Source organism: Ictidomys tridecemlineatus, chromosome 11, assembly GCF_052094955.1.
Source record: "Ictidomys tridecemlineatus isolate mIctTri1 chromosome 11, mIctTri1.hap1, whole genome shotgun sequence".
In the NCBI taxonomy this organism is placed as follows: Eukaryota; Metazoa; Chordata; class Mammalia; order Rodentia; family Sciuridae; genus Ictidomys; species Ictidomys tridecemlineatus.
The window spans coordinates 75,665,151-75,681,621 of record NC_135487.1 but is presented as its reverse complement, the minus strand read 5'-3'; the positions used below and the strand labels follow the sequence as shown (position 1 = coordinate 75,681,621).

The following is a 16,471-nucleotide window of genomic DNA, read 5'->3' as shown; positions in this document are numbered from 1 at the left end:
AGAGACCTGGGCTCAAACCCCAGAACCACAAAAAAGAAAAAGGTGGGGAAAACTACATCCAGTAAACTTTTCATTGCATTACATAAAATAGTAAAAAAATGAAATCAAGCTAAATGCTAAGACAAAAGTGACTGAGTAAATCATAGTAATCTATTTGATAGAATCTTTCTTAACAGCAGTTGAAAATGATGAAGGGTTATATTATAAAATCAAGGAAGATGAGAGTCATGGTTTAAAAAATATTGAGGAGTAGAGGGTCCTGGGGATTGAACCCAGGGTGCTATACCACAGAACTGCACCCTTAACCCTTTTTATTAATTTTGAGACAGGGTCTTACTAAGTTGCAGAGACTAGCCTTGAACTTATGGTGCTCCTGCCTCAGCCTCCCAAGTGACTGGGATCACCACTGTGCCTGGCTTAAAATTTATTTTTAACTGATAAAGACATAACAGTCAGACATTAACTTTTTGATGTCATGATCCTTTTCTTAAAACATTTTTAAGCTGTCAATGAGCCTTTATTTTTATGTGGTGCTGAGAATCAAATCCCAGTGCTTCACACATGCTAGGCAAGAGCTCTACCACTAAGCTATGACCCCAACCCCAATGTTATGATTCTTAAGTGCTTTTAACATAAAAATAGCTATGTTCCATTAAATAAAAATAAAAACAAAAAGAATAAATAGAAAATATTATTATACTCAGTGAGAAAAACACAGTACAGTTATATCTATGATATGATTATAAGTTTTCTCAAGAACAGAGTAAGAATACTGGAGAGTTGTTTTACAGGGTTTTATTTTTTTTCTTTCTTTATATATTATATGTAATATATAATTTTTCAAATATATATTTTCAAAATATAAAATATTTTTTATATTTTTAGTTGTAGATGGACATAATACCTTTATTTTGCTTATATAGTTTTTTTTTTAGTTGTTGATTGACCTTTATTTTATTTATTTGTATGTGGTGCTGAGAATCAATCCCAGTGCCTCACATATGCTAGGCAAGCGCTCTACCACTGAGCCACAATCCCAGCCCTTATTTAGTTTTTTTATGTGGTGCTGGGGATCAAACCCAGTGCCTCATGAGCTAGACAAGCACTCTACCACTAAGCCACAACCCAGACCAGTATTTTCAAATATAATCAAATCTTTCCCCCCTCCAAAAAAAAAACAACCTGGGACACTCTGTCTTTGGCTTCAGAGTTCTACAGTGTAGGTTCTGGTATTCTGACTTTCCAGGTGAGAAACTAAGGCTGGGAGAGTTGGGTTAAGTTATCCAATGTCACAGTGAATCTAGTATTGGCAGAACAGAGATTGACTAACACATCCAGCATCTAATTGTCTTCAAAAGGCCTGAACTCTTTTTTGTTTGTTTGTTTGTTTTTGTTTTGTTTTGTTTCCACTCCTGGTGACAACACTGAGATCAAATGAGGCAAATGTTATAGAAATAAATGTTGAGTGAAATGGGAGTTTTGTCCCTCTCTGGGGTTTCAGGATCATCTTCTCTTCCTATGCCTTCCCCAATAGGACAATGAGCCTAACTGTAAATCTTTATTTATTTTTTTAAAGAGGCTGCTAATATCCTGTTATATTATTCTTTTTAAAAATGTCTTGTAGCAGGGTGTGTTGGCACGCACTGTAATCCCAGCTCTAGAGGCTGAGGCAGGAGGATTTTGAGTTCAAAGCCAGCCTCAGCAAAAACGAGATGCTAAGCAACTCAGTGAGACCATGTCTCTATATAAAATACAAAATAGGGATGGGGATGTGACTCAGTGGTTGAGTGCCCGAGTTCAATCCCCAGTATCAAAATAAAATAAAATAAAATAAAATGTCTTGTATCTTTTGTTGAAGGGAAATTGTTATCTATGAGATGCCATTTGAAATAAATGGGTAACAGGTGAGAGCTTGGAAATATTTACAACAGGAGGAGGTAATTTGGTTTTAGACATCTACAAATACATTATTATTGTTACTTAGAAACTATTACTAAATTGTTAAAAATTAATAAATTTAAATTAATTTTTGGGGAAACCCTTTTATATAAAAGTATGACCCATATGTACCCACTGCTTACCAGTAGATTTATTTCAGTTACAAAGAAATATGGGGTGGGGGTAGAGTCTCCACTTCTTATCTTTCTTCTTTGCTCTCCCAAGTATAGGAATCATAATTCAATACTATGTATATAAGAGATGTCCTGACCTCAAATTAAATATTTTCATGTATATTTATTTATTCAAATTAGTTATGGATCCACATGATTCAAAATGTAAAAGATAGAAAGGGGGATTCAATGTCATCTGCCTCCCACCTGCTCCTGTCTGAGTATCCCTGTCTCAGTTCTCAGTTTTATTTTGCAAATCCAGAAAAATCCCAAGAGTCTCTTTAAGGCAAAGAAAGCAAGTTGACCCAATTTAATCTAAAAGAAAAGGATTTACTCTAAGCTGACACTACTTAAGGTGCTGGTTTGCTCCTTTCATAGCTTCCCCCAAATTTTCTGAGACTTTAAAAAGTAGCACTCAAGGGGACTGGGGTTGTGACTCAGCGGTAGAGCATTCGCCTAGGTTCTAGGTTCTGGGTTCGAGCCTCAGCACCATATAAAAATAAATAAATAAATAAATAAATAAAGATTTAAAAAAAACAGCACTTACTAAACTACAAAATAGTTAAACAGCACCTTGTCAAGAAATTTTGACTTTGAACTTGCTAATATGCAAACAAATCCCTATAAATTGATTAATAAGAAATTTTATTTCATCTTATTTATCATTTATTAAATCTCTGCTTCTTTTCTTCTGTTAAACAGGATGGAAGGCAAAGATTTGCTTTGGGACTACTTTGAGACTTTTACACTTCAGGCCAGGGCAAAGCATATAAGAAATAAAACAAATAGAATGAGCTTAATTTCTATTCAGCTGATTGGGTATTCGTGATTCTTCTGACTGAGATTGCTTACTTCTGCATTTATCTATAAAGAAAGAGTATGTTGAGCAAGTAAACAATGCAAGGAGAATAGTTAAGCAATTAGATATGCCTCTTGTCATACAGTAAAGACACAGGCCATTGTGAACAAAATGTCTAACTTATTAAAACCTGCTTGGAGCACCACAATGCTAACTAAATACTTTCCACTAGTTTTAATGTTTACAATGCAAAATAAAAATCATTTAAGATGATTTTATAGAGAAGGGCTTTAAGGGCTTTTTGGTCTCATAATAATTTTGGACTGGTCAAAAATGCCATGGGGTTGAGGGTGTAGTTCAGTGGTTACTGAGCAAGTGCAAGACCCTGGGTTCAATACTCAGCACCAACAAACCAAAACAAAACATGGTGGTTATTTTGCAAGAACTGGGTGCATCGCCCCCTTCCTTCATTGTGTGATATTGGAGAATTGTTGTGCATGAAATAATGATGAAAATCCAACTCAATTCACTTAGAAAAGTAACGTGATCACAATAATATCCACCCATATCAGGAAAGGCTATATGGAGGCTTTGAATATACACAGTAGGCCACACACTATGTATCTCCACAAACACTCGGGCGCTGAAGATCGCTGTATTTGTTAATTTGGTTATGGGTGAAGTTTTGAGGATTCCCCCCCCTGTTCTATTAATAGAACTAATTCATTCCACACATTTATTTACTTAGTCTAGACATTCGTTAGCCTACCATGGACATGATGAACATCCAGTGCCTACACTCAGGAAACATACAATCCAAGCGAAAAGTTTACTTTTCAATAATCATTAGTGTTGTGCTATTATGGCGCTTCACTGCTCCCCGAAGGACAGGTGCTGGGGTACAGTCTCAGGAGGTGGCAGAACCCGCGCTGTCCTAGCCTTGGCCAAGCAGGGCGGGGTGAGCCTAGCAGCGGTCCTCGCTGCCCCCGCGCGCTCCCTCCCGGGTGGCCTTTAATTTCGCAGCTCCGACCACCGGAAATTAGCAAAAGGCTGAGCAGACCCGGCGGAGTGCCTGGTGAGCTCGGCTCTGGGAAGGCGCGCCCACCGGTCCCGCCGGGCGCCCGCGGGACGCGCCGCCAGGGCCCTCTCCGCCGGGGGCTCGGCGCTCGCCCACCTCTTCCAAATTTAACCATTACCTAAATCCGAAGGGAAATGAGCAAACCTCTCGGATTGGGTGTCAAGGTATTTTCAGCCTCGTTGGGCGTATTTATCCCGAAGTGTTTCCACAACAAGCTATTTCGGGGCCCCGAGGCAGGTTTCGCTCTGCGGACGCCGTGGCCACTCGCTGGGCTCCAGGCCGGCGGCTCCACGCGCCAGTGATTCATGCCGGATTCCGGGGAGGGGTGGGGGGCGTGCAGCCCAAGCAGACCGCGGGGTTGGGGGGGTGCCCACGGCCAAAGGAGCAGGGAGGCCTCCTCCGAGCGGAGCACCCCCGGCTCCCGCCGCTCCAGGCAATCTGTGTCCTGAATCGAATCTGTGACTTCTCGCTGCGGAAGTCTCCCAGGAGCCAAGAATAGTTCAATTTTCTTTCTAGTCATTTCTAGTGCCTGGGTGACGGGTCCTCTGTGTTCCTCCATCCCCCGCTGGTCCACAGAGGGGAGGGGGAATGGGGAGGTCCGCGAAAGGGCGTCCAGGAAGCGAGCTAGAAAAATCAGGTCCTTAGGCCTCCGCGGGACCACTTGTTCAAAGGAGGAGCGCGCCCCTCCGCCCAACTAGGGGTTGGGGGATAGGTCTGAGAGGGCTAGCGAGCTACTCTGTAACGCTCAGGAAGTGAAGCTTGTGGTTTTGGGGGCTGAGCTCAGAAGGAGATTAAAAAAAGAGAGAGAGAGAGAGAGAGAGAGAAAGAGACAGAAAGGTCTCTCCCGAAAGCAAGATTCAGTTTGAAAACTCGTGTGTCCGCGCCCTGACCCCGCAGGTAGGTTTGCTGTACCTCTTCTGCGCCTCCTGCCCTGGTGGGGGTGGCCACAAAGACTGGCAGGGCACTGATACTGCGGGGGCGACCAGAGGGCGCTGGCGGGTCCCCACCTGCTGCCTGCACTGTGTGGGAGTTGCCAGAGCTCCTGCTGCTGGGTTCGGGCGCCACCAGGGTAGTGGGGCTGGGAATTTAGAGTAGAGGGGCGAGCGCCAGAGGTTTGGTGGTTGGTCGGCGGAGTGGGATCCCTCCCCCCGGGAAGGAAACATCAGGTGGGAAGACAGCGACAGCTGGTCTCGGGAGGCCGCTGGATTAGCCCTCTTCAGCTCCCGCCTTCCCGGTCCTTGACTGGAAAGAGAGGCTCGGCGAGCCGGCGTGAGCTGAGAGACCCGCCCCGCCTCTGGCCTCCAGCTGCAGCCTGAGGTTGTGTTCCCACGCATTCACCTCTTCGCCCTACTACCTCCTACCCGAATCCACCTCCCCTTCACGCCCACCCCCACAACTAGCAAGCTAGCTAGGGTGCGAGAGAGGCGCGAGTTTGTGGTCCGGGTGAGGAGGCCTCCTCTGTGTCTACCTTGTGCCAGATCCAGCGCGGGAGCAGACATCACTTCTGCTCCCCACCGGTCCTGCTTCTGGCCAAGCCACAGGCAGGCCCTCGGGACGGGACGACTTCGCCCTGTTTTCCTTTCCTCCAAGTTTCATGTTTTTTTTTTGTTTGTTTGTTTTGTTTTGTTTTGTTTTTTTAGAGATTTAAAAATTATCTATCTATCTATCTATCTATTTTGGCGTTTGTGGCCCTAATTGTACGAGCACACTGTGCAGGAAAAACTGAAGCTGCAGTGCCCCTGCCCAGGGAGCCATCCCAAACGGAGGCAGACAGCACCCTCACCCCTTTAGGCATTCTGACGCTTAGATCGCGGGAAACGTCAACAGGATTCCCGCGTCAAGTTCCAGACTTATTTCTCCTAGGCGCATTCTCACTCTTTTGGGGAAGGGAGCATAGCAGGGCAGAGGATCTGGAGTGGGGTGAGTGCACTGCCAGGGACCAAGTTCTCCAGGACTCATTCTGCGTAGAGAACGTACCAACAGTCCTAGTGACCTGCATCATGCCCGGGAACGCAACGGCTGAGAGTCCCGCAGTCTCAACCGCGCAAAGCCCTAGCACAAGGAGTTCTGCCCCGGCATGGAGTCCCCAGAGCCCTGGTTTCTGAACTTGATGAGGCTTGCCATTGCGGCTCTGCCCGTAAAGGTTACAGCTGTCTTGAGAACCCGACCCCCATCGCCTTCGCAGAGAAAGGAAGACAGATTCGTTTACCCCAGACTCCTTGGTCGCGGGGTTCCGCCCCCGGAGCCCGCCGCTAGCCAGGCTGGAGTCGCCGCCCCGCCTCCCCGCCGGGCTCCGGTTTCGACCCGAGATTAGGTGAACTGATTGGGGTTTAATGAGAGCGACGCAGCAGACAGCTAGCTCCCTACTGCGCTGGCTCCCGGACCCTCGTTTTCTGTCCACGGCCAGCACAGCCAGCACGCTCAGTTGTCTTTCTTGTCCGTTAAGCCATCGGTGCTCCATGAACTTAGGACGCCGCGCGGTTCCCATTCAGCACGCCCAGGTTGGTCTCGACATCACTAGGACAAGATTTTTGGGGAGCAGAACGGAAAGTGCTATTTCCCAGGACCTGGTTTTCGAGGTTAGGCCTCCATTGTCTATGGTGACTTGTGACGGTTGCAGCCGTGGCTGATGACCACCGCACCCTCAACTTGGAGACAAACTTTTCCCTGTGTGGGGCGAGAGTGAGTAACGAGCAAGATCACCCGGATACTAGCTTCTCCCGGGGCAGAGGTTGACTCTTTGCATTCACCCCCCTTCACCACCGCGTCACCTTCCTTTCCCTTTGCCCTCCCGCCTCCCTTTTCTGGCCTCAGTTGCCCGCAGTAGTCCTATTGCTGTCCCCCTCCCAATCCTGTCTTTCAGTCCAGCCCAGGGCACCCCACTTCTGCCCCTCTTTCACTTCAGTTTGTAGTGGGCTCTTGGAAGTCTTGGCCTCTTCCGGGTCCTCGACCACTGACTCATCCTCGGCCCTTACTGACCCGCGTGTTCCAGCTCTCCTGGTCCAACTAGGCAGGCAGTGGGTGGTCGAGTTGAAGTAACGGACTGGTTGGGAACTATGGCTCTCCGGAGAGTTTGCACTAGCGAGCTTTAGTAAGGAAGGGGAGGGGCCGGGGGCGTGGGCAGAGCAGAGGAAAGGGGCCTGAGCCAGGGCCCTGGGACAAGTTTTACCACTGAGCTGTGGCAGTGCCGGGAGCGAACAGGGCTCGCGCCACCTGTCCGAGTGCCACCTGGTGAGCGTTGTGCATGGGGGGGGGGGGTGCGCCAGGCCCCTCCTCCCACGGGCTTTCTTTGCTCCTCCCTGGCTAGCGTTCTCCCTTTGCCTCGGTACCCAGTCCCGAACCTCGGAGGGTGCTGACTCGCGTTTCCACCCGATTTTCCCTTCAACTCAGGTCTCTGCTGGGGCTGAAGGAACACTTGGAGTGACTGTGGGCTGACGGAGGCTATAGGAACATTTGGAAAGGAGTGGGGAAAGCGTTGGGCCACCATGCCGCGCTCTTTTCTCGTAAAGAGCAAGAAGGCTCACAGCTACCACCAACCTCGCTCCCCGGGACCAGACTACTCCCCCCGTTTGGAGAATGTACCAGCTCCAGGCCGAACAGGTGCGAGGCGCGCGGGACCCGGCAGGGCAACTCCCTGGGACACCAACCTTGCACCCTGCCTCATCATTTCTTGGGAACCCGGGGAGGCGACCCCAATACCCGCCTTGTTGTCTTTTTTTGTTTCCTACTGTTGTGATTCCTCATGAGCTTGTCTAGGTGCCAGGACCTTCCTGAGACAGCTTTCGGATCCAAGAGGGTTTCTGGTCTGATCGGAGTGGATAGAGGAGGACGCTCGGGTGCCACCGTCTTGCAGGGCACCATTTCAGAACCCGCAAGCTCGTCCGGGCTCAGCCTAATTCCTCTCCTGATTCCTCTCCGCAGACAGCATTTCGAGTTCAGGAGAGGGGAAGGCGGAGCCCGGGGACCGTTTGTCCCCTGAGTCTCAACTGATCGAGGCCCAGGACAGAGCCTCTGCGTCTCCGGGCAGCTGTGAGGGCAGCGTCTGCGACCGGAGCTCGGAGTTTGAGGATTTTTGGAGGCCTCCTTCACCCTCCGTGTCTCCAGGTAGGAACCCGTTGGGAGATTCTGTGGTAGGGGCCGGGAAACCCAGCATTGAGCTGGGAACTGGCGCGGTCTTGGGCGCAGAAATGCAAAAATGGCAACGGAGTCTTACCCTGAGGAGGGAACTTATTCGTGAGGGGTGGGTCCCAATGGGGGAAGCATCAGCCTGTTCTGCGATTGAAACAGTTTGCCCCATCACCACTCCCCCGAATCCGCTGTCTACTTTTAAGGCTTTGGAACCCTGGCTGCAGGTAGTTTGCATTCGTTTGCGTGGAGCTGACCGGTGAGAGAAAACAAAGCAGATATCTCCACTGGCTACTCCAACGTTTAGTTGTGGTGTTTTTTGTTTGTTTGTTTGTTTGTTTTTTGACCAGAATTGATTTGTTTAAAGATTTTATGATCCCAGATCCCGGAACCCAAACAAATGGAGACCCGGTAGTCTCAGCCTGACTGAGCTGGGCGCCAAGTGGAAGAGAGGGGTCGTGAACAAAATCTCAGCTCCCTGCTCGGTCTTCACAGGCACAGATTGGGGGCTTCTTTCATTTTTCGTTCTGCCAATATGGTCCAGCCTCGGGACCAGCCTACTGGGTTTCATTTCCAGCGAGCAGTAGAGTTTCCTGCACCCGGGTGACTGCACATTGGGTGGGGGCAGGGCTCGGGTCCTGGACGGTAGGAGTAAGGAAGGAGCAGACCAGCCCAATTCTGCCAAGGCGAGTTGTTTCCAGATTATATTTATTAGTTTTAAAAGATCATGTCCACCAATCCCACACTCAGTGAATTGACTTGATCAGACCTGCAGCTCCAACGAGGAAAGCCAGTAGTGGAGGGGTCTTTCTGGCTGTGTATGACACCCCCCCCCCATGGAGAACAGGGCACCTCCAGAACCCTTCTGTCTGAAAATCAGGTTGCAGCTTTTCACTACATTGGTCAGCCTGGACTGGAGTGTGTGTGTGTGAGAGAGAGGGGATGGTGTGGAAGGGAAGAGAACAAATCTACTAGTTTTAGCCAAGTTCACGTGGAAGGGTGCAGCAGGATTCAGGAAGCTTATCCTGAAGATGTTGACTAAATCTTTTTAATTGTAAAGTCATTCTTTCTGAGAAATTCGTCCCCCTGCCACTCCATCAAAATATAATAGGAATAGGGTTGGTGAGAATTCGGCACCCCTTTCCCGCTATTTCTTTGCTACCTACACTAGGCACTTAACTTTGAGGATCTTAACACCTTGAGGTCTTTTCAGACATATGCGTCTTCAGTAGTTCCAGGTCCTCTTCCCATCGGTCCGGGAAAGAAAACCGATTGATTGTGAACATGTAGTGGCTTAGGAGAGTGTTGGCGCTGATGTCTGGACCTTCTGCCCAAGTTCAGGGACTAAACAAGCGCGCTTTCTCCTCCCGCACAGCTCAACTCTTTGTGCCTAGACGCGCCTTGTCCTTTATGGGACCTCCAGGTGCTCGGATCCCGCCAACGGCGAGGACTTCCGAGGCCCTCCAACAGAATTTACCTTTCTCTATATCTGCTGTCATTTTAACCTTCAGTTTGCTACCCTGCCACTGACTCGCGAAGCCCCAGTGTCCTGGCTATGTTTTACCCCGGAGCGCCCCTGGAACTTTGCGTGGCACCCGCACACGCACTGTTCTACAAATGTTGGGCGCCTGGTAATGCTTGGTGCACCCGGCTCCGCCCTGCTTAAATCTGACCTGACACCCTCCTGTGCTCTACAGCGTCAGAGAAATCCATGTGTCAGTCGCTGGACGAAGCCCAACCCTTCCCTCTGCCTTTCAAGCCGTACTCATGGAGTGGCCTGACGGGTTCTGACCTACGGCACCTGGTGCAGAGCTACCGGCCTTGTACAGCTCTGGAACGCGGCCCCGGCCTCGGTCTCTTCTGCGAGCGCACACCGGAGCCTGGCCACCCGGCCGCGCTCTACGGCCCAGAGAGGGCTGCAGGCGGCGCGGGGGCTGGAGCCCCAGGAAGTTGCAGCACAGGAGGTGGCGCTGGCGGTGGCGTGGGCCTGGGGCTCTATGGCGACTTTGGATCTGCTGCGGCAGGGCTGTATGAGCGGTCGACGGCAGCGGCTGGCCGGCTGTACCCGGATCGCGGCCACGAGCTACACGCGGAAAAGGGTGCTGGTGTCAAGGTGGAATCTGAGTTGCTGTGCACCCGCCTTCTGCTGGGCGGCGGCTCCTACAAGTGTATCAAGTGCAGCAAGGTGAGATTCCTGCGCGCCCAGCCTTGGCAGCCCGGTGCCAGCGTCCCCGGCCCGCGTCCCGCCACTGCCCGCTCCCGGCGGCCCCTCTCAGCGGCCTTCTCCCCGGCCCCACCCGTCTCAGGTGTTCTCCACGCCGCACGGGCTCGAGGTCCACGTGCGCAGGTCCCACAGCGGCACCAGACCCTTTGCCTGCGAGATGTGCGGCAAGACCTTCGGGCACGCGGTGAGCCTGGAGCAGCACAAAGCCGTGCACTCGCAGGTAAGCGCAGGGCATACTGACTGCCGCACGCGCAGCCCTGCTTAGGTCTTCGAACTTGAGATCTTTTGTTCGTCCTCTGTGCGGCACCAGACGCTCTCAGCAAGGTGATTTTGGCCCCACTGCTTCCCAGTCTCCTCCTCCAGTCCCTCGGTCAGGTCCTCTTGCCCCGATGTAGGTGTATTGGGAAAGGTAGGTGGTAGCAGACTCAGGCCTTGAAGCAGTCTTGCATTTGGACGTCACATCATTGTGAGCCTTCGGGGTGTGATCCTAAACATTCCTTTGGGTTTGAGGAAGGTTTGGGTGCACTGAGACTTGCTGCTGATACATTAGCTCTGTTTCTTTGTCCGGATTTTTTCCCCCTGCCAAATGGTTGTCACTTAATTTGCATTAGCCCCTCCTAACTGAAAAAGGTGGTACGTCGGCTCATTTAGAGCATCTACTAGCACATTTTCCAGGCTGTTCTTGCATTTGTTCGTTTATAACTATTTGTTGCCTAACTTCCAGGTGACTAGTACTTCAGAATTCTATATAGCACACCAGTTCCTTGATAGGATGCCCCACGGAGAGTACAGTTTAGTTGAAAGACAGAGGGTAGATAAGGAAATAAGTACACAAATGGCTATGACAGAAATCTTATTTACAAAGATTTGTTAACTTAGAGTATCAGCCTGTCTCCTCCAACACCCACAATGGCTGAGGGGTGGAGGCATCTCAAGTGATTGAGGTTTAAGCCTCCAGTTGAAGAGGGTGGAGAAATGTGTATAAATGGGTGTCAAAAATGCAGGGTGGGGATAGTTTTTGCCATGAGATTTGGAGGGTTGTGGGTGAAAAGTGTTTTGACAGAAATAAAAATGTTAAGGGGTGGGTGTTAAAGGAGAAGTATGGAGAATATGGGGACTGGAAGTAAAGGGAGGAAGGGAGGATTATGTAGAAGGAGAACCCTGGCTTTGGAGTTTTTAGGGTCAGGTTAGTGGTGAGGAGGTAGCAGCCTAGGTGTTTGCAGTAGGGGTGCTGCATCTCTCTCTCTGCAGGAGCGCAGCTTTGACTGTAAGATCTGTGGCAAGAGCTTCAAGAGATCATCTACACTGTCCACACACCTGCTTATTCACTCAGACACTCGGCCTTACCCCTGTCAGTACTGTGGCAAGAGGTTCCACCAGAAGTCAGATATGAAGAAACACACCTTCATCCACACTGGTGAGCTGAAGATACCCAGAGGCCAATATAACTCACCTTCTCTGATATTCTAGCCCCAGTGAGAGGTGGATGAGGTTTTCTGGATGGAGCTAATCACTGCATGTTAAAGAAAACAAAGAGACAGATTCTTCTAGGTTCATTCACAGATGTGATTCTTCCCAGAGGGGACTTGATCTGGGATTGTGTCTCAAGGACCAGCAGGTCAGATTGCAGGTTCTCCATCCTTGGAAAGAGTAGGGTTTTTTTTTTTTCTTTCTTTCTTTTTTTTTTTTTTTTTTCTAGTTTAGCAGCTGCTCCAACTGCTTCCTGCTCTGGGTGAAATATGAAGCCCCAGAGACCTCTCAGAGTTTTGCTCTAAATGTTTACCTAGAGATTGAAGACTTTCTGTAGGGCTCCCACAGAGGCTTTTTTGGGAGGGACTCATGTGTTGCCTTTCTACTGTATTTTTAGGAGTCAAGAGCTTATTCTACTTGAGGAGGAAAAAACAATGGCAATATTACTAAGCTCTGTTAAACTGCATTATCTCATCTTATTCTCACAACAACTTCAGGAGATAGAAACTATTCCTTATCCCCATTTTAGAAATGAGGAAAGGAGGCACAGAGGGATTAAGTAAACTGCTCAAGGTCACGCTAGCAAGTAGGGGGCCAGAGCTCAAGTTCAGGCCTATGTGACCTCTCAAATATCTATGCTCTTGTCCTGTTTATCTTATTCTGTTTTCAAAGTCATGAGGATTGGTAGACACAGAAAGCTTCTCTTCACGTATGGCTGTTTTCACAAAATCAGCAATTTTATGCCTTAGTAATGATAATTTCTTACCTGTTGTAGTGTTTTATAATTTACTCAGTGTTTTCAAATCTGTCATTTCATTTGATACTTCCTGTCACCCTATAAAGTAGAAAAAGCTGCTCTTACCATCCAGAAACTCAGAAACATTGAATGATACCCAATATCAGACTACAGAACATTTTGACTGCCAATCCTGAATTTTTCCCTGAGCTATAACTCTGGCCCTGTTTTTTTTTTTTTTTTTTTAAACAGGGCCTTGCTAAGTTGCTGAGGCTAGCTTCAAGCTTGAGGTGCTCCTGCCTCAGCCTCCTGAATAACTGGAATTACATGTGTATGCCACTGTGCCTGGCCAGATGAAGGTTTTAATGCCAGCAGCTCATGGGTTCACCTCCAGGAACACATTATTTTTTTTCTTTTTGTGGTGATGGGAATGGAACCCCTCAGCCTCATGCATGCTAGGCAAGCACTCTACCACTGAGCCACATTCACAGCTCCAGGAATGTTTCTTTTAATTCACCAAGACATTTACATTAGACCTGGAATTTTTGACAGTGTTATTGCAGAATATGAATATTCATTTAAAACAAATGGCACTGTTCCAAATAGCTACTGTTGATATTTATGAATATTCTTGGACAGTGTAGATATTCCTATCCAAAATCTCAGAAAAAAATCTTACTTTAATCATACCCATTTGCCTGAAATTTCCATAGAATTCACTCCTTTATAAGTAAAGGTATTTAAGACACTCATCAAAATGCAACTAGGATCTTGACTGAATGAAACATGAAATCTTTATCAACATTTACATTATAGCTAGAATTGGTTTCTCAGATTTGTTTGAGCCTAAAGAGATAGGATAACTTTTGATGGGTGATTTCTTATCCAAGAAATCTGAAGCATGAAGAGAGAAGAGAACATAGCAAGAGGGAAAGAAGGTTCCTCAAAATCAAACTTTATCTGTTTGCATTTTTAGCCCCAATACTATTAATGCTATGCTGGGGCTATTTGAAAATAGATGACATTTACCTAAATGTCACATAGTACATGAGATGGGGAAAAGACAAAACCTTTTCATGTCTAGTAATTTATTAATCGTTGGTAAAGAGTTGCTGTCATATAAAGAATCTTCCCAGGCATGGTGGCATGTGCCTATAATTTCAGCTACTTGGGAGGCTGAGACAGGAAAATTGCAAGTTCAAGGCCAGCCTCAGCAATGTAGTGAGGCTCTAAGCAGTTTACCGAGAACCTGTCTCAAAAATAAAAAAATTTTTAAAGGGCTCCGTGGTTAAGCACCCCTGCATTCAATCCTCAGTACCAAACAGAATAGAATACAGTAGAATACTATGATTAGTCTCATAAAAAGAAAGTAAAATCCAGGCAGAAAAAGACTAGCTACTTTAAGAAATACTTTGTGGCTGGGCATGGTGGCACATGCCTATAATCCCAGTGACTTGGAACACTGAGGTTGGAGAATCACAAGTTTAAGGCCAGCCTTAGCAACGTAATGAGACCCTGTCTCAAAATAAAAGTAGAAAGGATTGGGGATATATTTCAGTGGCAAAGTACCCCTCAGTTCAATAGCCAGTACTGGAAGAAATGAGAAGAAAAGAAAACAAATACCTTGTAGCTCAAATGTGGACTTTTAAAATAAGACTTTGAGAAATGTCTATGCCTCAGATACATTCTGTGGTCCTTCAAGATCAAGAAAGAAGGCAGGCTCTCTGGTATACAAAACCAACACCCACTTGGAAACTCAGATTTGAAAACTTCCTCTGAATTAGAGCCAAGTCACACGGTTTGTAGGACAGCTCCTCCCACCTCCTGTTGAACATCTGTTCTGGGTGCTCTCTGCTTCTAAAAGTCAGGGGAGTCCTCCGAGGTGGATTCAGCTGGGGAGGGCACGTGGCCTTTGCTCTGTTTCCGTTTAGCAGGAAACGGTTTGAGGCCTCTGGCTGGGAACCCCCACTCAGAAAGTCTCCCTTCCACCTGGTGTACCCATGACTTCCCGGGACCACATTGCAGGCTGGGAGTCAGTTCATGTTGCAACACATCCCTCTTTGAGTTGCTTCAAGGTCTTAGACTGTGGTGCAGCCAGCTGCTGCCAAGAGCATGTGGGTCACAGTGGATCTCCTCTAGCTTTGTCATAAACTCATACTTTCTCCCCTCCCCCTTCCATTCCCGCAGGTGAGAAGCCCCACAAGTGCCAGGTGTGTGGCAAGGCATTCAGCCAGAGCTCCAACCTCATCACCCACAGCCGCAAACACACAGGCTTCAAACCCTTTGGTTGTGACCTGTGTGGGAAGGGCTTCCAGAGGAAGGTGGATCTCCGGAGGCACCGAGAGACACAGCATGGGCTCAAATGAGCACCCTCACTGGCTGCAAGCAGCAGCTACACGACACGACACTACGGAGGATGGCTTCCCTGCTTGCCTCTAGCCTCTCTAATTTCTCAGGCTCCCCAGTCCAGTCTGCAGATCCCACCAAGGTGAATCCCCTTCACCTTACTTTCTGTAGCTGCCAGAGGGAACAAGTTACCTTTTTAAAGTTCTTTGCTTTGTGGGAACCACAGCAACTCGCTGGACTTTAGGCTACTCTACACCTGAAGATGTGAAGTCAAGTGGGGATCAGATAAAATCTTGGACTCCACAGTTCTTCTCATTTCTACCCTGTTCCACAGACAAGAAATTTCTTCAGGTGTTGTCTCTCTTCCTGAATTCCCCTAGATACTTATGTGGAAGAGAAGGAGCCCCCATTTACAAGTGGACACATGCTATAGCTTTAGCTAGAAAGAGGAGTGAGTGTTTTGTTGTTGTTGTTTTGTTTCCTTCTGGAAAGTTTGTTGACCCCTTTTTGTTGGGTGCTGCCTGTAAATCTCAGAGGAATCATTTCTCCTCCTTGAAGAGTGGTTCAGAAACTGATTTGGGGAAGGATCTTAATTCTTTTGAAATCACCAGATGCACCATCAAGCCTGCCCCAGGAAGAAACAGAAAAATACACTTGGTGATGAGAGGAGGATCAGAGGTCCTTTCTGCAGGAGGCCTGTGAAGACCTCATCAGAGGTTAAAAACATGAAGCAGTGAACAAGATGTCATTTATTCATTCAGCAAATATTTATTAACCTTTGGTTACCAAGGTACCAGTTACTATGCTAGGTACTAAAGAGCCAGAGATTAAAATCATAGCTCCTGCCTCTGCCCCGCAAAAGCTAACATTTGTACCTCCAGGTGGCTGGGGTCTGTGCTTTTTTCCCTTCCAAGGGAATGCTGAGACGAGAACACAGAATCTTGAACCTTCCTTTTTGATCCTTTTGGATTTTTATCAAGTATAAAAAGTAGCTGAAGAGTTATTTCAAAGATTCATGGGTATACTCAGTTTTTATTGTTAAGCTGATATTTTTAAGATGTCTGAGCTTGTAGGCACATAGGGTGGAAGGCCCTCTGTCTTCAGCTCTTTGGCCTTCCACGTGTACCATATGGGGGGAAAGGCGATATTTTTACTTTGATGAAGTTTGTAAATGATTTTAGATCTTTGGGAGTGCATTATGTTTGTTATTACATATTTATTAGAGTGATGTATTAAGTTAATAAAAGATTAAGACTATTACCAGATTGCCTTTTATTTAGGCAAGGAATTTGAGAAAGACTTTTGCTTTTTTCTGTGAGGGAAACTGGCACCAAAGGAAACTACAGTGGAGTATAAAAGTGAAGGAGAAATCAATGTACAAAGAGTAAAATCCTATTGCTTTGATGTGTGTGTGTGTGTGTGTGTGCGTGTGTGTGTGTGTATTCCCCTCCCCCAGATACTTCCTTCTTGATTTTTTTTTTGTGTGTGTGTGTGCTAAATATCAAAACTGTTGCCTCATGTGTGCCCTAACACTGAGCCACATCCCAGCCCCTTCATTCTTATCAGAAAGACTGGGAGGTAT

General features: G+C 47.6%; 2 protein-coding genes across 2 annotated transcripts in view; both read left to right on the top strand.

The window, feature by feature from the left end:
• Evi5 (ecotropic viral integration site 5) overlaps positions 1-7,516 on the top strand; it is a 232,237-nt gene extending 224,721 nt beyond the window's left edge. The window contains exon 20 of the mRNA XM_040289000.2: positions 7,379-7,516. Within this exon, the coding sequence (XP_040144934.2) occupies positions 7,379-7,423 (45 nt within the window). The 3' untranslated portion in view covers positions 7,424-7,516. The remainder of the gene's footprint in view (positions 1-7,378) is intronic.
• Gfi1 (growth factor independent 1 transcriptional repressor) lies at positions 7,468-16,146 on the top strand. The gene is made up of 6 exons (XM_005327727.4): positions 7,468-7,588; positions 7,910-8,092; positions 9,811-10,298; positions 10,420-10,557; positions 11,589-11,754; positions 14,731-16,146. Exons 1-6 carry the CDS (start codon positions 7,474-7,476, stop codon positions 14,907-14,909), a joined length of 1,269 nt encoding a protein of 422 aa, XP_005327784.1. The 5' UTR covers positions 7,468-7,473; the 3' UTR covers positions 14,910-16,146.
• The last annotated feature ends 325 nt before the right edge of the window (positions 16,147-16,471 follow it).